Source organism: Anopheles bellator, chromosome 1 (assembly GCF_943735745.2).
Source record: "Anopheles bellator chromosome 1, idAnoBellAS_SP24_06.2, whole genome shotgun sequence".
NCBI lineage: Eukaryota > Metazoa > Arthropoda > Insecta > Diptera > Culicidae > Anopheles > Anopheles bellator.
The window spans coordinates 47,161,996-47,187,316 of NC_071285.1; the positions used below are offsets into that span (position 1 = coordinate 47,161,996).

Below are 25,321 nucleotides of genomic sequence, written 5' to 3' on the forward strand. Positions count from 1 at the left end.
AAGGTTCATAAGTCCAAACTTGCTTTATTTTTTAATTAATCATCAGATCAAACCACATCAAATGAAACGTAAAACACGCGGCGTTACGCAAAGCTTACCTTTAATTTACGAAGCGAATTCCGCTACAGCAACTCTTTCTTGAATCTGTAAGGATATAAAAAAAAGATACATTAAACCTAGACTATTCTCCAAATAATTGTGTGCGGTCTATTTTTTTAATAAAAGCATGGTCAGGGTTCGTTTATGTTAGTAACCAAAGAAATTTCTTAGGTGTCCAAAGGTCATAATTTTAAAACATTTCATCACGGTAAACGAAAAAAGAAATATTTGCAGACCGAGAAGAAGAAACGTACCTGGTTAAATATGACAGAGATGTTGTGTCCTTCTCCGAGACTGTCAATCGTTGGAATATTGCTACTATACAGAGTAAAACGCCCCACAACCTGCAAAAAGAAAGAGTTTGGTCAGCTTGCATTTATGAAGTAGTAAAACACCATCATGAAATAACTGGTTTGTTAATGCTATCAGTTATTGACAATTCTAACCAAAATCTTTCTTAGGTGTCCAAAGGTCATAGGATTTTAAATCAATTCATCACGAGTTTCAAAGAAACTAATCAATGAGAACTAACGGATGATGTAGATCAATTACTCACCCCGCACAACTCGTTCTTTCTTCTCCGATCGTCTGGCGGCAGCTCTCCTCCCTCCTTTTAGAAAGCGTACCGTGTGCGGATGTCTTCCAATTTCTTGGCCACCTCGCTCGGCGTTCGACCCAGATCGGACGCGATGCTCTTCTGCTTGGCAGGATCGAGAGACGTAAACTGTTCGCAAAGATCACCATCCATTACGTTCTTCACCGGATAGTAGTAGCTTCGGTAGCTTAAATGGTCGCGCCCACAAAGTGGTGCATTTTCATTCCGCATGTGCATCTCCAGATGTTGGAAAAAGTCGTAATCCTCGCGACTAGTGAACGGCACCAGTGCCCCAACCGTGCCGCTCATCGTCGCGTAGATCAACGATTCGGACCCACCCGGAATGAGTGTAGCTTTTTGCAGCGACATTACGATCTCACCGAGATGGAACGTGCAAATGTTTTCCGCCTTTTGCGACGCACCGTTCAGCAGACCACGGTCCCAGAGCGCTTTGTTGCCAGTTGGGTCCTCGTCTACGTCATCGGAAACGGAGTGTGGCAGACGCAGGATCGCAATGTTGCCAAACTTATCGCCCGTCGCCACCGTATCGTAGTCGAGCAGCGTGGCGGACGTGATCCACCGTGGGTGCGTGTCATCGGCAAAAATGATCAACTGATTTTCGGGTCGCTTGTACTTCAGACAATATACCGACTCCTGAACGTCGGACACATAAACCCGTTGGCCCATGCCCTGAATGTTGACGATCTGGTTGGGAATGTGCTTATTTTCGCACTTGCGCAACAGTTTCTTTTTGCCGAGATCGTAAATGCGCAGCACCTTACCGATTCCCGCCAACAGGCGGCCCTGGAACGAACAGAGCGCTCCGGGCGCATCGTCAATCTCCGTGCGGTGCATGTGTTCCAGCTGATGCGTTTGCCCATCAACCCGATACACATCGATGAAACCGCCGTTGCTCACTTTCGGATTGATCTGCAAATCCTTAGCCACACCTGCCACTACGTACCACTTCTGATCGACGGCAAATCGCACGAGTGCGAGCGAGAGGACGGCCTCGTTCTGGGCCAGCTGCACCTTCGAGTACGTGTGCCCGTTGATAGGGTCCATTACGCGGATTTGCGACGCCCACATGCCGGTTCCGGCTTTCGGTGCAGAAAACACATCCTCTGGCAACACCTCGTTGACGAATGCGTCCGCCATTTCGTTTGCCAGCTCCTGCTCATCATCACCGGCCGCTTCACGCATCTCGTCCGCCATCTGGCGCTTGCGGACACTCTTCGTCTCTTCCGTGTACGCGTTGTGATCGGTTTCGCTGATGATCAGTTTGCCCGTCTCCACGTGCACGGCAAACCGTTTCGGAGTGTACTCCAGGGGGAACGTGATCTGGTTGAATACGGCTCCGAGCTTCTCGAGTGCCAAAATTCGCAGTGTGTTCGTCGAAATGGCCACAATACCTTCGGAACACTGTTCGCTCGAAAAACCAGACGCATACTCGAGCGTTTCGTAGGAAAGTGGGGTCAGATGGAACCGATTCTGGTAGTAGTAGCTGAGCCAGGAACGACTCGACATGGCCAGCACGGCCTCGGAGCCTTGCATTTGAATTCGGAACAGTTTGACCGGTCGAGACCCGAGATAGCGCGTGCGAGTATCAGCCAAGTCGCCCGACACAGGATCGAGCACGGTACGGAGCAACACACCGTTCGTTAGACCGATGTTGAGATAAATGCAACCGGCCGTCTTCGTTGGGCCATCGTCATCGTCCGACGTGGACGTCTCTACTGTGCCCATCTCGACGATGCAAAGCGACTCGGCGGCCGATGGAAGGGCCTGCATTGAGCGGGGTGATAGGCAGTCGGTGGGGTCAAGAGAAATGATGCGCACCGTGTTGTCAGCCAACCCAACGGCCAAAAACCAAGACCGCTGTTCACCACTGGGTACGGATCCGAGCGCCATGCACATCACTTCGCTGGGCATCTTCTTGCGCTCGGTGTATTCGTTCAATTGGCCAGTCTGCGTCCGGGGGAAAAGATCGAAAGGGAAGAACGTATTTGGTCAAATCAAGGGAATGATACCGCAGAGAGCATATGCGGTTTGTCGATCGCGTCAGTACTGCAGGTACACATGAAATTAATGATTCTCCACAAACAGTGCAGTTTCATGTATATCATCATAGAGAAAACGATTTTATAGAAAAACAACAACACAACAGGTCGTAGGCGCACTTACCGGATCCATTTCGAAGTAGACCAACTCGCCACCGGAAAGAGCGATCACCACCTGGCGCTGGTTGACGGCACACTTCATGATCGTCTTTTTGCCCGGAGCTTTCCACTCGTTCACACGCTTGTCGGCCCGGATGTGCCGAATGCCGTCCGGGTACACCTGCACGAGAGCATCATCCCCGAGCGCACTGCAGCACAGGGTCGGGGTCGTTCCGAGGAAGCCACTGTCCGTCACTTCCTCGACCGTGTCACCGATGCTAAGCACAAGCGTGGCGTTCACGAACGACACTATGATGTACGCATCGAACTCATCTGCAAAACGTGAGCGGAGAGGAAAAAGAAAAGAAAGACACAGAGCGGGAAGGTCCCACAATGGTGATCGTTTAGTAGTGGTCCTCTCCATTAAGCCCCAGAGATATGATTCTCTTTTCAGTTTATACAAAAATATCACACATTATTTAGGGACCACACTCGTGTAGCATATGTAGTCGGGGTAGTAAGTTGTTCCTATCGTTTTACATCGCTTACGCTACCTACCTATTGGCCAGAGGTACCTTTTTGCTAGTGTGTGCGCGCGCAATTTCAAGGACTACTACGTACTTTTTGTTTGCACTTTCACCCAGCACTCGCACGCAACACACGCACATTTCTGTTGCCTGCGAACGAAAGGAAAACTGGTGTTTGTGATTTGGTCTTTTCTACTCTCTCTTTTCGTGCAACACAGCAACCCGAGAAGTTGGTTGATACACGCGTATATTTGTGTGCGAGGCCAAAGGAAGCGGCTCCTTGCACTGGTTACCAGACATTCGCGCAGGCGATGATCGAGCATCAAACGATCAGTTTCCAAGAAAATAATCTCAACGAACCATTCGGTTAACTGTGCCACAGCATTGCTTATCGACGAACACCAGCTTTTAGTATTATTATCTGAGGCCAACTTATTATTTGATAGGACATTTAATTAAGGGACTAACGATCAAAAGATCGTACCAGAAATTCAAAGAGACTTGCGCTCTACTATAATGTAGCCCGCTTGTAGCTACTCACCGTCAATTCGCTTCTTCACGGTCCACACGGCGTTCGGGTTACCAGGCAGCTCCGATACGGCCATCTCCGACACTTCCAGCCCGTGCCGCAACACCCGAATCGACGATCGGGGTCCACGGCCGCATGCCAGGTACAGCTGCGGCGTATCTTCGTTCGCCAAATCCGCCACCTGACACCCGAGGATCGGTGCGTACGATGGAATATCGTCCACCATCACGAGATTTTTCAGCTGACGCGGTGCAAAGAAGAACGTATCGCCCTCCTCCAGTGGCATGGCCGAGCTGAACTCTGGCTCGTCATCATCGTCGCCCAGGTGGGCGATCTGATAGAGATAATGGTTGCCGAATTCGCACGCCACAAACAGAAAGCCCGTCTTCAGCACACACATTGCCGTTGCGGGCGGAACGGTGTCGAAGTACTTGAGCTTAATCTCGGACACCACGTCATCGTCCGTTTCGAGTGTCACCTTGAAGATATCTCCCTGTTCCGTTTGCACCAGGAAAAAGTACATCGACTTGGTGCGGTGCGTAGCGGAGCAAATGAAGATCATGCCCCGCTCGGGATCGTCCAGATCGTTACGGCGGCGCGGTATCGGACACCGGATGTCATGCTGATCGCCCAGGTTTTTGTACGTCAAATAGTTCTCCGAGCAAATCAACACCCCCGACGGTCCATCGTTGCCTCCGGGTACCGATATCAAAAAGTTTGCATGCTCCTCGAGCGGTTCCGAGTACTTGCGCACCACGTGGTTCAATCCGAGATCGAGCTCGTAGAACGTAAGCGTTTGCTGTGTCTTTGCGGCGGCTTCCCCTGTTGGGTCCGTGTCCGCTTCCTCGTAGTCGATCTCCAGGCAAGCAAACATCGGATTCTCGAACCCAACGTCCACACCCACCATGTGATAGGTTAGAGTGTTGGATTTGTGTGCCTCCAGCGGGGACGAGATCGTAAGACGGGCCTCCGAGTCGCGGTTCAGAATGTACACGAGCTTTTGCTTCTCAATCGCACCGATCATCACGGCGCGCCCTTTCGGATCGATCGACAGATACTGGCCCGGAACGATGCGACGGCAGCCCGACTTGCCGAACGTTTCCTGATGCACCTTTTCCAGCAGATTCTTCACCGGATTGTACTCCAGAATAACGATGCGCCCCGAGTCCGACCCGATGACAGCATAATCTGTTGGATCGAAAGATTAGTCATTAAACGCTAAGGGTTTTGAAACAAAGCCTCCTGGAAGACAAGGCGGAACTGGGTGTTGGTGCAAATTTCAATTCAAGGTACGATCGGAACATCTCCTCGAAAGCGACTTGCGTCAAGTGGCTTACTATGGCGTTGATAAAAGTTTTCGTGAACATTATGGTCAAAGAAAAACATACACGAAGCAAGTCACGCCAATTGCAACCGAAACACGGCGCGGGGACATGTACTTGTGGCCACTTACCTTTAGAACCACCCGTCAGCCGGAAGGACATCAACGATCGGACCACACCGAAAACCTCGGTCTGCAGTAGCGTGTGGACCTTTCCCGTGTTCGGGTCCGGTCGCACCAACTCCAAACCCTTGCCCTTGGCGAGCAGGATTTCCTGCAGCTTCGTGCCGGCGAAGCTTCCGTGCACCGCGTGCGTGATGCCGGTGGCACGTTGCAGAATGAAGTTGTACAGATACATTTCCGGCGCTAAAGTAACGCAACTTCAGTTCAACTTCTATCTCGACCGCGAAACCACCGAAGAACACGCCTGCAGATGGAAAAAATGCCATATTTTAGTGCGTGGTGACGCTGATCGATTTGGAGGTTAGGTGATGTGCACATGATTGTCTTCAGCAGAGAAACGTATTCAAAAGCAGAAAAACCGACATGGGATTGAATAGCTACCTTAGAATCGTTTTCACTTCTTCGTGGTGAGCGATTTTTATTCCATTTTCACTGCACAAAATGATTAAAGCAGGGTTTAATACGGAAAGACGCGCTGACGGGCTCCGTTTTCGACCAACTCGGCGAAGCAAAAGAACGAGCCAATTCCGCTTCAGTGACAGCCAACGTGACGGCCTCATTGGGCCAACGTGTTGGCCTACCTAGCCAGTGTTGTCAAAAGTGACAACCAGACGATGGCTGAACGGTACAAACTTGTTTTTGAAATGACCGTTACACTCATCTAGGTTTTGATGAAAAATTAAATTGAAAAATGATACTAGTATTGAATTCTTTCCAAGCTTAGTCATTAACGAAGCCGTACAAGTTGGTCATAGTTTTCCCTAAGATTGATTTTTATTAATGTTTCATTGGCCACCACTTTTGACCAGTATCTACCGTTATGACACGTTACATTTACTGCAATTTTCCTTCCCTACATTGTTTTCGTTCCAGTTAAACCAAATAAAAACAAATGTTTCCTTACTTGTCCGACCCTACGCGTGTCCATCATTTCTCCCGTGAAACGTATTCAATTCAATTGAAATGCAATCGAACGTTGCTATCCATTCACGAGCCATGTGTTATGGTTAAAAAATGGTTAGATAAAACCGTCGGTAAATCGTGAGTTGCAATGGTAAGTGTATGTTGGTGTTCCATTTCTTATATAAGCTTTGAATTGTAGTTCTTCCAGCGGGCATTCCGTATTTCTTCAAATAAAAACAATGTTGCGAAAACGATAAATTTTACTGTTTGCGTGAAAGATGCACATTTTTGGTATTTGTTCGTATTTTGTTTATGTTGCCACGATGCCACCCAGGGAACGGTCCCCGTGCGCTTTGATTATTCTCTGTTGATTTTCTCATATATTTCCTTTCTATTTTCCTATTTACTATTGTGGTTAGTGACTGCTTTATGCTGTATTCTGTATTTCATAGGGTAGGTTAAATAGCGCGGTGTGGCGTTTATCTTCTATGTTTCGATTATAGGAGTTCTGTGGACTGAGTGGTTGCATATAATTCATAAAACCGGAACAGCTTATAAATTTCATCATTCAAATGCCAAATAAGAGAGTTCGCTTCATGTTTTCCCATCGTCTGGTTTATGCACTCCCTCATAACTTACCAGCCATCACGCGTTGTGCTTTTATTACTTACTTTTATCATTTTGCTGCATACCACCGATTTTTCCATCACTATCTATCATTATTGCATTCAACATGTTACAGTTCGTTCTCTTATGTCCATCCGTTACCTCCGGGTTTAGAATGCTCGTGTTTGCACCAGTTGGTGGCATCATGAAGGAACAGGCGAACAGACGACGAATCGAAACGTGGCACGAAACAACCACCAACGTTTGAAGAGGCCCTCGATCTATATACTCTCTCTCTCTCTCTCTCTCTGGGGCTATTGCCAATCTTTAAAGAAGAATGTTCTACGTATTATTATGCTATGAAAGTTTGTTGTTCCTATCATTCGGCTTCATAAGTGCAACCCAGTCGGTCCGGTCGCATAACCAGCGCTCCCCATAAACCGCTCTAACATGCAATCAATAGTACGCTCAACAGTTTGAAAGTGCCTCGAACAGAAACTAAAAACACTAGAAGGAGAGAGCAAAAATAGACTCGTCTTGTAATGGTGCGCTTAACAATTCCGTATTCGCAAAAATATCAACTTCCATTCAACGGGGTGATAGAAAAGCAGATAGATTCTCTTTTTTTCGTTGAACCCTATTAAAAAGTGCTCAATTCAACATTCGATTCAATAACCCTTTCTTCGAAACCCTGTGTTCCACTTGGAGGCCAGACATCTGGATCCATGCTCGGTGTGTAACAATTTCTAATCTCTCTCTCTCTCTCCCTCTCTCTTTGTCTCCTTGCTCAATTTCCTTCACAAACTAGGCCGCTTTACGTACCACGACCGTCCTTTAGCTATATAACCACTTTCCACACATTCTAACAATTCTGTTCACTGCAGCCCGAGCCTCGGGCCAAGAATTCCTGTTTGCGTATAAACCGTTTCCTTTTCTCGCACGCCTTATCATATGCTTGTGCCGCGCCGATTACCTCCTCACGTGTTTACTGTTTGGGTTATCCGATTTGGAAATATTTTTTGTTTCAAGATACTTTATATATTAATTGTGTGTTTTACTCTGTTGCTTGTTGCTTGTTGTTGCTTCGCCTCTGTGTTTTACTTCGCTTAGTCCTTTCCCTTGTCCACACCTAGCCTTTCATGTGCGCGTTGGTAAGAAATTGGTGTTTCTCTTGTTCTCGTTTGCCGTGTTTCGCATACCCTTTGTGACCCCTTCCGTCTGGGCACATCTCGTTCACTGTGTTGCAAGGTAAGTAAAAATCTTCTTTGGCTGTATCTATCTCGGTATCTTCCCGTTTCGGTGCTAAGAATGAGTTAATTGACTATTAGTTCCGATTGATGGCTATTTAACCTGCGGCATTACAAACAAGTGGCTGCATCGACTAATAGCGTATGTTAGCTACTCAAAAACAGCAACAAAGTACTGAAGGAAATACAAAATTTGTTCGCTAATCAATTTGAGTGACCATCCAAAATATCAATGCCGTACCCCAGAGGCGAGAGCTGGTAGTTACTGACGACTATTAAACAACTAGAATCTTGTGACCGCACATCAATCGATAACACACTTCCGTTCTAATTTTGGTTTTGCTCCATCGCGTGTCCCTGTACTCGTTGGTATACAACTAACTTAGTTTAATGGCTTAAATTTATATCTAAATTTATATTTTTATAATGGCTAATCGTACACATCCTTTGTTCCGGCGGTGTTCGTTAAAACGAGGCCCACGCCACATCGCTCCCACGGGAGGGGGAGAGTACTCTCAATTAAATGCTTTTTTGGTAACGTTTTCAGTAGCTTCCGCACTGTCCTACGAATTCCTGTTCACCGATTAGTTCCATTACGCATATTATGTGATCAGTTTTGGTTGGTTTCTTTTTTACGAATAATATCGAAGTATATAATATTTGTCATTTTCCCGTCGGTTCACCTAAGAAGAGTATCGAAAGAGCACAATTTTCATTACCGATTAACCATTTTTTCTACGCTACGATGGTGTCTCTGCTATCTAACGTAGAAATGCGTCCTGCGGCGCCACCAAGGACCGTGCGCAACACAAAAGTAATATCATTTAAGTAGTCACGAAACTAAATCAGTCTCAAGTTTCACATTTACCTAATTGTGTGTGAGTGTCTGTGTGGCCCATGTGGCAACGGAACAGGAAAATGAGGAAATAAAATCTTGTGCAACACCCTTTTCACTTTGATTTCACATTTGAACATTAATATTTTTCTCGCATTTCTACCAATTTTGATACACGTTGCTATTCAGTTGTACGGTTACAGTTTTGCATTTCTGCTCGTAAGTTTTGTGGTTTGATTTGCTTCTACTACACCACTCTCTCTCTGGTCCACTTTTCGTGAAACTTTTGGACGCGCCAGTAACGAAATGTGGAAACAATGGCCACTTAAAGCCGCTTAAAATCAAAAGCACAAAAGAAAAACAGTTTGCTGTATAAAAATGTCATTAAAGACGCGACGAAGAGCCAAAAAACGGGCTCCGTCGTCGAAAATCCGTCAACAAAACGTACAAAACCGGTGAAAATAACGGGCAGGTGTGGTAAAGATGGAATCAGAAAGTTCAGCACGGAACAGCAACGCAAGATGGGCCGCGAATCCGCGAATCGATGGCAGTGAAGATTGACTTATTCTAACGAACCAAAACACTCCAAAACTCCGGGGCTCACAGCTCGCCTTGTCAGCAGATCTCTGCTTGGACCATTCCACGGTTCCTGATTCCATCCGCGGCAGGAGTTCCCCGGAAACTCCTCATTCCGACAACCGTTCCCTGTTGATTGTTTGACGGTCTGACTAGAGAAGTTGAAGAGGTCCCTACATCCGGACATCGGTTCACCGTACGTATCAGCCTACAGGGTCTACCGTTGCTACTGCCGTTTTGATTTAATGTTTGTTGAAAGTTTCGCTTCCCTTCACCAGTGTTCGTATTTGTTTAAGATAGTTCTAAAAAAAAATCGTGCTCCTCGCGAACCGAGACGAGCGGTTATCCACTGGCCGCTCGCCATTGCCGTCGACGGTCGGTCCGGTTCGGCGGCTAGCTAAAGTACTTGAGACCGGCCACCAGCAGGAACTTCTCGATGAACAGCTCCGAGTCCAGCACGGCTATGTGGGCCGCTCGTCCGATCAGTGCGTTCGCGGTGTGCGGAAGCGCGTGGTGCACATCGAACCGGGCCAGCGTCAGGTCCTGGCGGGCCAACATGGGCGCTATTATGTTGTGCACCATTTCGCTGCGAACAGAAAAGCAACGCTCAGATTAGTCCGCATGTCAACGAGGAGAACGCAGCCGATTCCCACCGGTACACGATGCCCAGGTTGGACTGATCCCGTACGGCCGATTTGCAGAGCTCGAGCCGGGCCGAGTGCGGTGGCACGTAGCGATCCTGGGACGACCCACACAGCAGCACGTTCTTGAAGTGATGCAGCGTGCTCCGCTGGCTGAGCCGGTACAGGAAGCTCTGCCGGGGGTCGGCCGCGTCCCTCAGGCATAGCTGCAGCAGCGAGCCTGACTTCTTCCACTTCTGCATAAACCACATCCCTGGGGAGAGAAAGAACACAACGATGAGTAAAATTCGTAAGTCAAATACGCTGCACCGACTACGTACCCATGTTGACCAGCCCGCTAGAGTTGTAGAGCGTACCCAGGTGCGGTCCGGACAGGGACAGAAACGTATGCAACCGGGAAAGGAGCGGGCGCATCTGGGGCCGGGCGAGCGCCGACCGGACGATGATCGTGCCGAGCGAGTGGGCCACGAACGAGATGCGGCTCGGGTTGAGCTGATATGTTTCGATGTGGAACAGCACCTCGGCCACCAGCCGGTCGGTCATGGTGTCAAAGTCCGAGAACGTGTCGCCCTGGTTCCGCTCGGACATCAGGAACTCCAGGTGGGCCCCGGGAAGCCCCAGCTCCAGGTAGGTGCGCACCAGCCGCAGGTCGGCCGAGTTGCCGTCGAGACCGTGCAGGCAGATCACCAGGTGCAGGCCAGCGGGCGAGAACGCCCGGAACTCGTCGGCGATGTGGAAGTACGGCATGTCCGACGCCAGCCGCTGGAAGTCGGAGTAGATCGAGCCGGAGTAGTTGATCTGCTTGCGGAACTCCTCGCGGCACTTCTCAAACTCCAGCAGCTGCATCGGCGGGTCGACCCGCTTCCGGGACGGGTCTTCCGGATCTTCGTCCGGATCTTCTTCGGCCGTCGGTTGCACCGGTGCCGCCACCGGAGTCGGATCGCTTGCCATCTCACGGACGGAACTTTTCCGTTCGATCGTGGCGTTTGGTGGGCCGTAGTGCACCGGGCCAATCGGTTGGTGCTGCACCAGGTTGCCGCTGCTACTCGTGACGCCGGCGTTGGTCCGGTGGCCGCCGCCAGGATTGTTGAGCGTCTCGGCACACTTGGCAATGGCGGCCAGCTCGTTCGAGCTCTGGGACTTCATGATGGGCCGCGGTGTCTTGTGGTACATGATGTGGTACAGCGGATTGTCGATGGCCTGCACCTCACACGTCTTCCTCGTGTGGCCGGGTTTGCTGTAGTGCGACGGGTGGTGGTGCTGCTGCTGCTGGGCAACCGGAACCGGAGTGGCGTAGTGCGGAGCCGTAATGATCTGCGGTTGAAACACGACCGACAGGGGGGCCACCACCTGCGGAGGATTACTTTTCGGGAGCGTCGCGTAGTACTGTACCTGTTGCCGCGGTTGCTCTTCCTTTGGCCTCACCTCCGGCGGTGGAATACTGAGCGGTGCCAGGCTCAGGGTGCCGGACTTGGCCAACCCTTTAGCACCGCGACCCTTCAACACCGGACCTGTCGCGTCAACCAGCGACGGAGGATCACGGAACTCGTCCGGAGGCGGAGGCACATCGCGGAACTGTTGCGGTGGCAGCAGCCGCAGATCCTCGAACACGTAGTCCGAGATGTGCGCCAGGTCAAAGTCGGACTTGGACTTTTCCTTCTTGGTGCGCCTCGGTGGCCGTATGTCGGCCGTACTGATGGTCTGTGCCGGTGTTTCGGGTGCTCGCTTCCCGCTCACCATCCCGTACGGCCCACTGCTGTTGGCCGCAGGACCCACTGCAGCAGCAGCGGCTGCCGCTGCTCGGGCCCGCGTATCATTCCAGTCACGCTCCAGATTCCTCCAGTTCTCCGTTTGCACCGAGTTTCCGCGGAACATATCGGGTGGAGCCGCGGCCGCCGTCGGAGCCGCCACCGGTTTCGACTTCATCGAGCCTTGGTTGCTGCGTGCGAAGAACTCGGCCGTCGACGAGACCGTACTGTTCTTACGCTGACTGGGCCTCGGCTGCTCGTTCAGCAACTTCAGCAGCTTCTTGCGAAGCTGTTCCCCGTTCACCACCCGCTGCTGGTCAGCGTTTCGGAGCGTGTCGGGACTGGACGGGCCGGAGCTCCGTCTGCTCGACACCCAACCGGACTGTTCGCTGAGGGACGAGGTGGATTCGCTGCTCGAATGGCGACGTCGCAACCGGAACGTGGCCCCCGGTGGTGGTGAGTCACGGCCAGCGAACGCGGCCGGTGGTGGGGCCAGGTTCGGGAGGCTCTCACTGAACCCACCCGTACCGGGGCCAGCCACCGGGCCGACACCGCCGACCGGCTCCAGTTCGAGGTTCTCCAGCTGAAACGGAACGCTGGCCGACGCCAGCAGGCGGCGCTGCTTGGTGCGTGTCCGGGGTGTCAGCTCCGGGCTGTCGGAGCTGCTCGAGTGCCCGGTGGTGGTGGCGGTGGTCGCGGGTAACAGCGTACCGGCCGACCCGTTGTTGGCCGTCACCAGCTGCCGGAAGTCGGTCACGCGAATCCGCGAGAACTCTACCGATCGGTGCGGCAGCGTGGCACTGTTGACTGGAGGGGCCTCGCGTCCTCCGTTCTGATGACGTAGTTGCTGCGACGAGTTGCTACGCGGGATCGTGTTAGACGCCGACTTGGTGGGCAGCGAACAGGAACTGGCCTGCTGCTGCGGTTGAGGCTGCTTTTTGCTGCGAACCGGCGGGAACGAACTCCGGGGAGCCGTTAGACCGGCGGTTCCATTACTTCCGGCGCCCATTCCGGCACCCTTCGGTAGCGAGTTGTAGTAGGTGGCCAGCGTCGCCGTCGGTCCTTGGACTGCGGCCGGATCGACCGAGTGGTTGTGGTGGGCCGAGCGGTGCGTTCCGTGGGACGTCCGATCCGGTTTCAGCTCGTGCCGGAAGTCCCCGTGGTGGCCTGTCTGCCGTTGGCCGTACCCATTCAGCAGCCCTAGCAGGGCATCCTGCTGCAGATCGTACGTTGGGTTGTGGGTTGCCGTCCCTCCCGCGTGCAGCATCTTCCGTGGGTCGCCCGGGTTCTTGTACTTCTCCCGGAACTCGTTGATGTTCTTCAGCAGATCCTCCGCCTGCACCGGGTTTTTGGGCTTCGATTTGGGCAGTGTCTGCAGGAGGGCCACTCCGGCCGCGTACTGCTGTGGGGGTTGGTAAACGATCGACTGCCGGACTGCGGGCTGTGGTGGCTGGTGGGTGGACGGGACACCAGCCGGATGGTAACTCCCGTGGTATCCGTTGTGCGCCGCGCTGTGTACGTGAGCCCGGGGAAGTGATGCCGTCGGGGCCAGTTCGAGCTGGTCGAGGGACTTGCTGTGACGGGTGGGAAGTGTGGCCCCTCCCCCGAAACCCTGAGGCCCGGGGGTCGCCGTGTAAACACCCTTGAACGCCTGGTCCCACTGGCACACCTGATCGGCCATCGGAGGTGGAGCACCCCCGGGTGGGGGCTGATCGGCCAGCAGAGTGGCCACCGAGTGCCGGGACAAGGTCTTCAACCCCAGCCCGTTCTGTGAGGCCGCGGCCGCCGGCGTGATCGTCAGGCTGGCCTGCAGGATATCCCCGCCGAGCGCGTACCGAGGTGTCATGATGCCCATGTAGTTACCGCACAGCTTCGGCATCGGTTCCGGCCCGTAGCACGGCCCAAGCCCGCAGGAGCACTCCTTCCCCGTCACGCTCGGGGTGATCATCGGAGCGATCTTGTTCGGATGATGGTGATGATGATGGGGCTGGTGAAGCGATTTGCCCGGGTTGTTGGCCGTCGTCATCGGGGTGACTGGGTTCGGCTTCGAGAGAGTCGATACAATGGCCGTGCTGGCACCGCCACCGGTTCCGTTCAGGTGTGGCTCACTGCCCGACCGCCGCTTGCCGTGCTCGTGCCCGTCGGTGTAGCGATCCTCGAAGATCAGCGGCAACGAGTTGGCATCCCCGTCGAGCGGCGTACAGTGAACGGGCAGCGGCGGTAGCGAGGAGAGGTAGCGCGAGCGGCGCGCCATCTCACAGATCGACACGTAGTTCTGGTAGTTCGAGTCGTAGCACCCGCTCGCCAGATGGCGCGGGTTGTCGATCACGAAGAAGCCCTCGGCGAAGCGACGGACCCGCAGCGTGTGGTGCTTCTTCGCTAGCAACCCGTGGACGGCGGGCTGGGTGGCGGCGGACAGGGCCCGGCGCCAGTACAGGATACACTCGGCGCACAGCTGCGCAATGTCCGAGTTGGCCCGGGCCGCCAGATCGTCCTCCGTGTCCAGCAGCTACGGAACGGAAGGAATCGCGCGAGTGAGTACTAATAAAGAAGGGATCCCTCCACGGACTTACCTTGGCCAGATCGGACAGCTTTCTCAGTCTTTGCTCGGTGTCCAGGTTGGAGAGGGGCGTGGACCCGGTCAGCGCCTGCCACTGGGGCGGCAGCACCGTGCAGAATTCCTGCAGCGACACTCGGAGCGACTCGAGCGCCCCCAGCAGCAAGGCACAGATGTCCCGGTGGACGTTGCGGGCGTGCACGAGCCGCCCAGCGGAGCCACCGCCACACTTGGCCCCGCTGCCCACCTGTGGCCCGAAGAAGATGGCCTCCAGCGGCCCTGGCGAGTTGCCACCGCGACAGTTCAGCTTCGAGCCACCCATCCACGGTTTGGTCGATTTCGGTGCACTGCGGAGCGGAGCGAAACGATCGGGAGATGATTCGGGTCCAGTAAATGGGCGGGGGGATCGAGCAAACACGGGGATTAAGGAGGGACACAAACACAGAGAAAGAAAGGGAGAGAGAGAGAGAGACAGTGAAATAGCGTAGGACGGTGCACAGGACGAACGATCGCGCGGAGGACCACTTCAAGAAAATGGCAGGAACGCTCCCAGGAACGCTATCTTGAGGCGAGGCAAGCACTGGCCTGTTGAAAATTGAAACTTCTACATCCTTTCAAACATCAAACGCCACTTTGTTCGCCGCCAGAGCAGAGTGGATCCGACAAAGCAGCCTGTGGATTTGTTTGCAAAAGAGCAAACGAGAAAGAATTGTGTTCAAATTACAAGCCACCGCGAGTAGTGTCTGAGTAGTGACTGACAAATTGAAACGAATTGAAGAAGCACAGAAAAAGTCGCAGCTCCTCTTGTAGCGACCGGATTATGTCTTCCTTACCGCTCGTTACTCTGAGCGTAGTGTTCGACTCCACGTCGGGTTCTTGCAAATGTGCTGTGTTTTAATGTTACTACCAGGGAATCCTTTTTTTGGGGAATCCTTTCGGTTGTCTCTTGCCTACAGAAAGGATAGTGGAAGGAACCGGGAGTACTTTGAAACTATCAAGGGTTAAGTTTGGCAGTGGTTAATTCTTTATAACAACGATCCAAAGGTTGCTACGTTCGTCTACTGCAGAAATTGGTGTCGATCTAACTGAAAATGATGGCTAACTGAAACTTGGGTGAATCGAAGGAAACCGTGGAAATGTGCTAGTTGGTGAAAATCGATCCGTAATAGAGAAACACACAAAGAAGGTTAAAGAGACAGTGAAAATCAATCAGCCAAGAGAAGGACCATTTGGAAGTAATGCGGGCTAAGGGGAGATTAAAGTGCATCCAAAGTTGTGGTACCGTGTAAAACAACCAATTACAAGACAGTGTCTAAAAAGGATCCCAGGTGAGGTGAATGGAAAGTGAAAACAGACTAGCAGGCCGGGGTCGACGCCGGTCGCTGCCAAACGGTGAGAAACGGGACAGAAACAGTGTGGGGCAAAGGGCCGAGCGCATTCGGTAACAATAACTACACAACGGGGCCGTTACACAGTGTGGAACCTTACCAGCTTTGTACATAGTGGAAAATGCTTTTCCTATTCGATCGGTTTTGTTTTTTGTCAGGGGAGTCAGACAAATGGCGGATGCCGATCGGATGCGGGCAATTGTGTGTCGATGTGTTGATGTGAGTGTACATGAAGGTGAAATGTGATTCGAAAAAGAAAAGACAAAAGAAACAACAAAATGATCACTAAAAGTGATGGAAAATGCATCCTCGCATTCGTTCCGGCACACAAGCGTTTACACTACATGATTCATCCCTAGCGGGAGTAGGCTCTGAACAGTTTGCAGGAAATGGCACATACTAACTTCCATCCACACTGGCTGAAACCTTGGTTTGGTGAGTCTTTAACAATACTATTTGCTATAAATATGCGGTCTCGATTGGAAGTTGGCCTACAGCTAATAATGCTAATTACTTCACGCTCGAGAGTGATAAATTGGATTTTTTCACATTTCAAGGCTCTGCACTAATCAAGTCCGCCGACCTTCAAACAGTGCTCGAAAAGAGGCTGACAAAAAAGACAAAGGCTGATGATCCCGTTATGTCATCAAACAATCAGCAAACAATATAATAAATCGGATAAATAAAATGGATTGGCCTCGACCGCACGCGGCCGGCCGACGTGCCGCAAGGGTGTGAAAAGGTTGTCCTCGTTGTTAATTTATTGAATGTTTAATTATTCAACAACGATTTGTTTGCTGTCCTCTTTCAGTTGCCCCGCCCCGGACAGTATGGAGTGGACCGATAAAAATGCAAACGGCTTTATGATCACTCTGTTGTCTATCGATCAATCAAGCCTCCGTTGCCTTTATCAACACCCACCGCTTAATGATGGTATCAAAAGCGCTTCAGTAACCGTTTGGGGAGCAGCAAAACATAATTCATTCATCCCGGTCCCGGGACGACAATTTATGCCCACCGGAGTTTGGCTATTCGATTGCGTAGCGTAACAATTCGTTTCGAATTGCGCCACCAATTGTTCGACTTACCCCGGGGAGGGGGGCCCAGAAAGTTGTGCACCTAATGGGCAATAATAAGACCTATTAACGGAACCTAGAAAGGCCCAACCCTGGCCGGTGCCGTATGTCACCGAGACACCGGGCTCGTGTGTTCATATTTTCTGGCCATCCATTCATCATGCAAACCCTCCAGAATGTAGGTCAAATAACACGCGCCGATGGAAGGAACGAGAGTGTGGCACACAATCTTGATATCGCATTATCGAAGGCTAGCTCCTTGCACCGGGCCCGGGGCCGAGATGATACGGCATAGATACGTCGTCGTCATCCTCGGTGGGCAACCGGTTTCGGTAGGCTAATGGAGGCGAATTCAGGCTCCTTGCCTTGCCGTGCCGGGACCGAATGACCGACCGAGGAGACGGTCCGACCACCAATCGCACCCGAAGCGGAACCCGAAACGATATGTGATTATAATCCTCGTGCCAAACCTCGGGACAATTTATCGGAGCAAGCCGGCCCCGGGTCGGCACATTAAATCCCGGGCTCATGCGCCCCGGGGAAGCAGAGCGCGCCGGGTGATTAAATGCTTAATAATCTTGCCAAGCGACTTTTATCGAGCGACCGGCCCCCCTCCCGGGGCGGGCGCTAAGATACGATTTTAATTGCTAGGCCAATGTGGAAAATTAACGCTAACGCAGACGCAAGCGCCCTAATGCGCCGTAATTTGATTTCAATTATTGCCCACATCGAGAGGAGGTCTGTGGAGGAGAAATTCCGCACAATTCGCCGGCGTCGAGGCCGGCGATGGAGGCGCCTGGTGGCCTTCAGTGGCCGCTAAAGGAGGCGCCCGGTACTACTCACTGCACTTTGGTCGCCCAGATGCACCGTGCGTCGTGAGTCCCGTTAGTAACGCAACTACTAAAGAGTTTTATTGCAAAAAGAAATCCAATATAAGCGACGGTTATAAATAGAAGCACACTTATTGACCGGCAAAAAACAAGGCCCAAACCCCGGGCGGTGTTTTGTTCGACGACGGCGGGACCTATCACCGCCATTATCGCAAGTGATAAGCAGTTTCCCACTTCATGATGGCTTTATCATCGTCGTGTGGCACATTTACGGCTCAATCCGCGTCATTTCCGTTCGACAGCGCGCTGACCAGCGACGGAAAGAGACGGAGACTCCGGCTCGGGGTCTCGGGCCCTAAGACACTGGTTGAGGTTGATTTATTACTTTTTAATACCGGCAAAGTGGCTCCGGGCTCCGCGAAGGACACTTCCGAGTGGTCTAGGCGCACCACCGCCACCGGATGATGCATCCTTCTCCACCCGTGCTTTACCCGTGCGGCTGCGGCGTGGGCCACCTTGCCAAAGGCCTCATAAACCGCCGTCGTGGTTCACCGTAGTGTGTGCGGTTTTTTTCTTTCTCGTGTGATATGTTTGTTATCTACGGGCCCCGCTATGCGGGCGAATCGCGCACACAACATAATGGTAATAAAAATGCAATAAAAGCACGCATCAGTGCCGAACGTGCCGGGAAGATGGGCCGGGTCTCGCGGAACATCGCACGGCAAAGCCCATCAGCATAAGCATCGCGCCGCACCACGGACGCAAAGAATGCTCGCTCGTGTCGCTCGGTCTGTGCCGTGTGCCGAGTGTGTCATTATCGTCACCAACGGCCACGGTGGGCGCGTGAAGAGATAAAAGCGTGTGTTTTTTAACCCATTTCGAGATGGTACGAAGATACGGAGAACCCGCCATGCTGCTTTTTTTGCCCGCTTTTACTGCTTCGAAACAAAATACGGTTTCGCGATGGTTTCCAACAGTTAATTTTTGACAAATTTATGCATTGACAGAAACGTTTGTAAGCCTATAAAACACACTTTTAATAAACGTATAAAAGTTACGTTATTGAAATGCATTGCTTAACTTAACGCAATGATCATGGTTGAGTCAACGTCTATTACACACGAAATTTACAAACTTCTTTCCTAAATTGCGTCTACGAGGTGTGTTCATAAAGTTCCGATATTTTTTTCTCCCAATCGGAATGTTGAGTGTAGGCTGCGTAAATGATAAATTATTAGAACTTTTTGAACACACCACGTATGTTTTAAATAAACCCATTCGTCGAGGCATGAGCGGCAGCTTCTGTGGAATAAGAACGCTTCTGGTCCACCTCAGCGGCAAATTTTTTCCAATTTCTCGTCATCTCTGTAGCATCCCGCATCACTTCTCCAGTGTTCCTCAACTGCCTATTAATTGTTGCTCAAAAATTTTCGATTGGACGAAGTTTAGGGCAATTTGAGGGCTGCTGTAGTGGCAGCTTTCCAAATCTGGCCAAAACTTAACCGGACCATTGTGTAACTTAATAAGTGATAGAACTTTCTTTTTAAGGCACTCCTCCTTGTACAGAGGTGAGTTCATCGTCGTGTTTGTGATGAAAATCTTTGTTTTCTGTCCACAGGTGCAAATTCCTTGCAGATCATTAGTTTCCGTGCAAGTGTATTGGCGAACACACATTTGAACCAGAAGGGAACATCTTCCCGTGCGGTGGTGAAATAAAATTTTGGTTTAGGAAGCTGTCCAAAATCCATTTTCACGTATGTTTCGTCGTCCATAAGCAAGCATCCTTTGTACCTGGTCAGAACCTTCCCGTACAACTGTCTAGCGCGTGCTTTAACGACTAGCTTTTGCTTAAGTGTCCTATTTGGATTACATGCAATGAAAAAACAGTAGCCTCTTCGTGGACAGACCCTCTGGACAGTACTTCTGCTGGCATCGTACGATGTCTACTCGGAATCTTTAGGCCCACGGTATTGAGTTCCCGGAAACGGTAAAGCACAGCATATACAGACGTGAGTGTGCAGAATTATTTTTCTTCTTTCGAGTTCCATTAAGCATAAGTTCCAAGATGAAACATTCAGCACTGAAAGTCGAATGGTTTACTAAAGATATGACTATCAATACATTTGAAATCCGACCACCAGAGGTACTGCTAGAAGACAGACACTTTTCCCGATTCTAAGTAGGACAGGCTTTAACACAATTTTGGACGTGATCCGACGAGAGAGAGAGACATGCATTCGGTATGCACCCAGCACACCGAAGAAACGAACAAAAACTATTGCGGCCATCGTACACCGTTGCCACTCGCTGATTATGCATAAGCCGTCCGCCCGCGATGCCCGGTCGCCAAGAGCTTCGACCAAATTGATTGACTTTGTCAGCGACAGCGACGGTGCCCCTAACCAACCGAAAGGTGCTAAAGGTGCGAAGGCCCGGCCCAACAGGAAATCCCATTTCGCTCCGAACAACTTCATTAGCGCCCGGGAGATGAAGTTCGAGGCCCGCGCGCGCACAAGGGTTCCACCATCCGAGCTGAGCCTGCGGACTCGGTCGCCATCGCCAGCAACCGGTAGAACAACATATTAACGCAAACGTTAATGTGCAATTTCGGGCCGGGGAAAAAACATACACACCACCCAAGCCACCCATAAACCAATTCCACAGCCCGGGAAAGGGGACGAACGCAAAGGAAGGACACGCGAACCGGTGGGCGTGGCGGGACGTAAGCTAAACACTGATTGGGTGTGATTAGATTTGATTAGAGCTATGGAAGGAAGGATGAAAATGGATCTCCACCGAGCGCCCCCGTGTGCGTGCGTTGGGATCCTGACAGCACACAACCGATACGAGAACCGCCGGTGGCCAGATGGTGCTGACGCCGGAGAATGCCTTCGCTTCGTGACCTTTCGGGGCCGCGCAATGAAAGGAAAAAATTGCCACCCATTTTCCGGTATGTTTTTGCGTCCTGCGTCCGACGTCCGGAGGGGTCCGTCGTTTGCATGTTTGCCTTTGGCCTTTGATGCGTCATGCGTAGCTCGAGCAAGGACAGCACACGTGCGCCCCACCGTCCATTAAGTGGTTAACCTGTGGGCCCCCGGACGCTGTCACTCATTAGGGCCAACTTTATCCGGCACAAAACAGGACGCACGGATTCGAAAAAAGAGAGAGAAAAAAGCGGACACACGCGAAATACGAGATGTACAAACACATCAAGTCGCAGAACGCAGTCGTTAGCGTTGCATCGGCCATCACCCGAGAGCGAGGACCCGACCCATAGGAGCCATCATAAGCCCGTAATGGCTCAGGCGCCACCGCCACGGATGGAAAACGATTAAGAAACGAAATATTATCATCATCCGAGCGGTGCAATGTAGGCCAAACGGACACGGCCAGCCGTCAAGCTTCGGACAACAACCGAGCGGTCCTTTAGTTGGCTGGCTGGCACGGTTCCAGAGTGCGTCGCGCGGCATTTGTTTTCTGCCGTCAACGTCGGCGTCATCGTTTTCGTTTTTGTGACATGTTGATTGATTTGCACAACGACGGCGCTCCGATCCGATCCGATCCGGCACCAGCCGAGCCAACCAAGAACCCGTGGCCCCCGGCACGGCAACTAGAACTAAATGGTTTTTCGTCTGCCAGAACCAATATTTATCTTTCCCTGGCCTCACCCGTGTGCGTATGTGGAGCCTTCGGTACACTAATCATACAGCCCGGGCTCGAACAGGATTTCTTCGGCCGGCGTTCGGGGCGCTTGGGGAAGCAAATCAAATGTTTGTTTTACGATAAAATTGCCATTCTTTTACAACCGCACCATTAGAGGCTCATCGAAGAGCTAACGATGCGGCAATCGAGTACGTGGGGGGTGGGGGGGGTAAGCAATTAGTCAGCCCAGGCCCGAGGGGGGGCCTGTCTGTTGCTGCGGAAGGAATAGAGTTTTACGATCCGGACGCAATCTAACGGTCCTGAGATTGGTTCGGTTCGTCTAATGGGTGATAATTTGTTGATAGATTCGGCTGTTGCTAGATGGAAGCGCGCAAAGATTGGCCCTGGGGTGCCCAAGAGATACTATGAACTTTGCGTACATAAAATAAATGCCACATCCGATGTGTCCAGTCCTTTTGTACTACTTTCATTTAATGGAATGCTATCACGAAATGCTGAAACCGCGTTTTGACACATAGAAATGAATAATAAACAACGTCCACCTAAATTACTGCTGACGACATTTACCAGGTCTAAAACTATAAAATCGGGATGTATAAACAATGGTTCTACCTGCCGATTTGAACTTCCTAGTTTTGCTGTTCATTCGTTATTACCTTGTTTTGACACCAGGTAATTGATTTCAGGTCGAGAAAAAATAATTTAATTTGCAACCGATCCTTGAAATATCAAGTTTTGTGCTTGAGAAAAGCGTTTTGCGGGAATTACTATTTTTCTGCTACCTCTTAAAGAAAACTGTTTCAGAATCGCACCAAATGCTTGTAGTGTCTTGCTTTTGGAATATCGCAGAGCTTTAGGTTGTTTAAAAAATTCAAAATGGCGGTTTTGACTTAACAAATAAAGAGCGTCGGAGGAGTCCAAAAAAGGAACTTTCTGATTACACCAGATTTGAGATTGATTTCTGTTAATTTAGATCGCTAATGACAACAAATGGTCAATTTGAACCATACATTGATCGAGAAAAAACCAAAATGCCGTTTTTAGTTGTCCCAAATGGAGGCGCCTGGTGCTCCACGGCCTGGTTCCTCCATAACCAACCATGCCAAACTGGTTCAGGATACTATCAAATCACTTGGAGGGGAGCTGCTATCCCTCCTCGCGTTATTCACCAGACTTGGCTCTTTACAAATATCATTAATTTTTATCGATGGTACACGTATTGGCTGAGCAGCACTTTCGTTTCGTTTCTTACGAGGAAGTCGTAATTGGATGACTAATTAGTTTCCTTAAAAAGACATAGAATTCTTTCCTCTCGGAATCCACGATTTAGCAGAAAGATAGGAGAAATGTACATAAAATTTTTTTTTGAATAAAATAGAATTTTTCATTTCAATGTTGTAAACATTTGATTTCTTTGAAAAAATCCCGACATTCAAGTTTTAAACCTGGTAGAGATCTGATTTGATCAAGTAGTCATAGAACGACGAGAGGGAAACCAAAGTTTGAATCCAAAGCAACCATCGAGGGGTGCCAACATACTGTACTAAAGCTGTACTAAAAATGGCAACCACCATTCGAAAACTAAAACCTAACGTATCTACACTCTTTACCTACAAAAAGACAAACAAACAATGAAGGTTGTAACGCAAATTACGGAACCTTATACACATTAAGCAGCGCAAAAAAGGACACAGACTCTGGCACCGATCGTCACCCATTACTCACTTGATGTACGGCTGGTGCAGCGCCACCAGACTCGCGTGGATTCCAACGCTGACGGCGGCCAGATGGAAGTAGTCGAACAGGACCGGCAGATGGTAGTGCAGACCGCGGCCCGGATGAAAGTTTAGCTGCAGGGTGCGCGTCGAGGCCAGCGTTAGAATGTTGCCGTTCGTTTGCTCGCCGAACCACAGCTCCAGGTTGAGCGAGAACTCGGCCCGCTCGATCGTTTCCTTCAGGTGCCGGCTGTCAACTGAAACGTCAAGAGCAGCGGGATTAGCGGGAGCGTGGATGGATTACACAAACTGCCAATAGTATTCGTTGGGCTTCGTTCAGCACCACCCGGACTTAAGCCCGGAAATTAATCCCCAAAACCCCGGAGGCGGAAGTCAATCGTGTCGCGTGGTTGCTGGGGTGGGCTTGTAATTGAATTCTACCCAAGGCCACTACTGCAAAGCCCATGGAGTGGCTGCATAAAACGAGCGCATCAATTGGCTTGCCTGAGCCGGGCCAATCCTAAAACAATCGAACGCCCGGAAACCGCACGCCGGAACCGGAACCTTTAATCGATTGGTCGGTCTCGGTATGTGCCGCCAATCGGGGAGAGTCCCAAAGTTGTGCAACTGCGTCACCTCCGCACCGGCCCAGGCCATGTCGGTGATTTATTCGATGACATTTTTACGGTGAATTAATCAGGACAGCAATTACATTAGCATAAGACGTTGGGCCGTGCAGTTGCTCGCGAAGGTTCCCGGATGGGCTGGGCCCCTGCAGCCGATTTGGTAACCGGGGCACGTTTGGTGTTTGGTCTCCGGAAGCAAAGGTTCTTCGGCGGTGCCATTTACGCCACGCACTGCCAAGGCCATCGCGACCGCTCTTGTGAGGGTTTTAAACTGATTTATTTCACCTCCATGTCGCGGTTTCATTCTACGATGCTGATGACGGTCCCAAGAGTCCGGTGTTTGTGTGTATGTTTGGTACGCCATGCAAGTTTGGGCTTTTGGTCGGTCGGGAGCTTCCCAGGCATTCGAGAATGGGAGGCTGCTCAACTACACCTCATTATTTTCGATGATAATCAGTGGGACGCCAGCAGGATAACAGGTCTATTAGAGTCCGGAATCGTAACGAGCGCCACGGAGAAGCCCACATTTTATGTGCCTCGTTTAAGTCGGGCAACTGCGGTTTGAGCCAAATACTCTTCAAAAACCTTGTACTTGATTTTTTGAAAAATTACAGGAGTGTCGATCAAACTAAAACGTAATTGTTCTGCAAGCAGAGAAAGTGTTAGGAACATGTTGCTTCTTGCTAAAGTGAAGACCCAAAACAGTGCTCTCATTGAACGGTCAATAAACAACACGGGCAAGCAACAGCAAACAAACCCCTCGGCAGTATCTTATCTAGCAACGGTCTGAACGGTAAATAGTGGCAAGCACCACACAAAACACCTGCAAACATCGCTTCCACCGGAAGCACGGTACGGCTCTCTCGACTTCTCGGCCGAGTCGAACCGAGTCGATCAAGGCCGTAAGGAGTTAGAGCCATTGAAAGGCCGCTCCTTACGGGTTGAAGTACGTACGAAGGCGGCCATCGTAACGCGTTTCCAGATGATTGGTAAGCGAGATGCAAACATCTCAAGGACCGCACTTCGGTTCGAGCCGCTCCACTCCGAGCCGACCGTGGGTGCACCAGGGAGAAAGTGGTCCGATCTCGATAAACTATTGGGCAGTTGGGGAACGCCTACGGCACGGAGAGCATAAGTCGGGCTGATTAATGCACTCGGCATCTCGGCCATTAGCTATTTGCTCCAAAACAACGTTCGTTCAGCAATCGACATCTCTGATAAGCGATCGCACGGTGCCAGATCCGAATCCGATCCAGATCCCAGCCGCCCAGATCGATACTGCTCCAGAAAACTGCTAGTGGTCCTTGAAGAGGTTTGCTTTAAACGCACCCTTGAAGGGTTTAAAGGTTCGCTTCGGTTCGGTCGGAACCGCACTGTCCGCCATTGCCAGAGCGAAGGCAGAGGGCTTTCATCGGCCATCGGTTGTTGAAGTAGCGATTAAGTACCATTAAAAGGCACTCGTGCACACGACGAGCGTGCATTTGGCATCCGCTGGGC

General features: G+C 51.0%; 2 protein-coding genes across 3 annotated transcripts in view; both read right to left on the minus strand.

The window, feature by feature from the left end:
• The window catches only part of LOC131206144 (splicing factor 3B subunit 3), an 8,225-nt gene extending 2,311 nt beyond the window's left edge, over window positions 1–5,914 (minus strand). Inside the window, exons 1-7 of one of the 2 annotated variants that reach the window (XM_058198570.1) lie at window positions 5,795–5,914; window positions 5,363–5,657; window positions 3,922–5,097; window positions 2,879–3,186; window positions 656–2,662; window positions 354–443; window positions 99–144 (exon numbers count right to left, since the gene is read on the minus strand). In XM_058198570.1, coding sequence (XP_058054553.1) covers window positions 713–2,662; window positions 2,879–3,186; window positions 3,922–5,097; window positions 5,363–5,588 — 3,660 coding nt within the window. In that variant the 5' untranslated portion in view covers window positions 5,589–5,657; window positions 5,795–5,914 and the 3' untranslated portion in view covers window positions 99–144; window positions 354–443; window positions 656–712. Of the gene's footprint in view, window positions 1–98; window positions 145–353; window positions 444–655; window positions 2,663–2,878; window positions 3,187–3,411; window positions 3,531–3,921; window positions 5,098–5,362; window positions 5,658–5,794 lie in introns of those variants that run through there. The other variant, XM_058198572.1, reaches the window with a different exon arrangement.
• Window positions 5,915–9,973: 4,059 nt separating this feature from the next.
• Window positions 9,974–25,321, minus strand: part of LOC131215745 (uncharacterized) — a 28,180-nt gene continuing 12,832 nt past the window's right edge. The window contains exons 3-8 of the mRNA XM_058210139.1: window positions 23,209–23,455; window positions 16,015–16,044; window positions 14,543–14,873; window positions 10,542–14,478; window positions 10,234–10,474; window positions 9,974–10,166 (exon numbers count right to left, since the gene is read on the minus strand). Of these exons, the coding sequence (XP_058066122.1) occupies window positions 9,974–10,166; window positions 10,234–10,474; window positions 10,542–14,478; window positions 14,543–14,873; window positions 16,015–16,044; window positions 23,209–23,455 (4,979 nt within the window). The remainder of the gene's footprint in view (window positions 10,167–10,233; window positions 10,475–10,541; window positions 14,479–14,542; window positions 14,874–16,014; window positions 16,045–23,208; window positions 23,456–25,321) is intronic.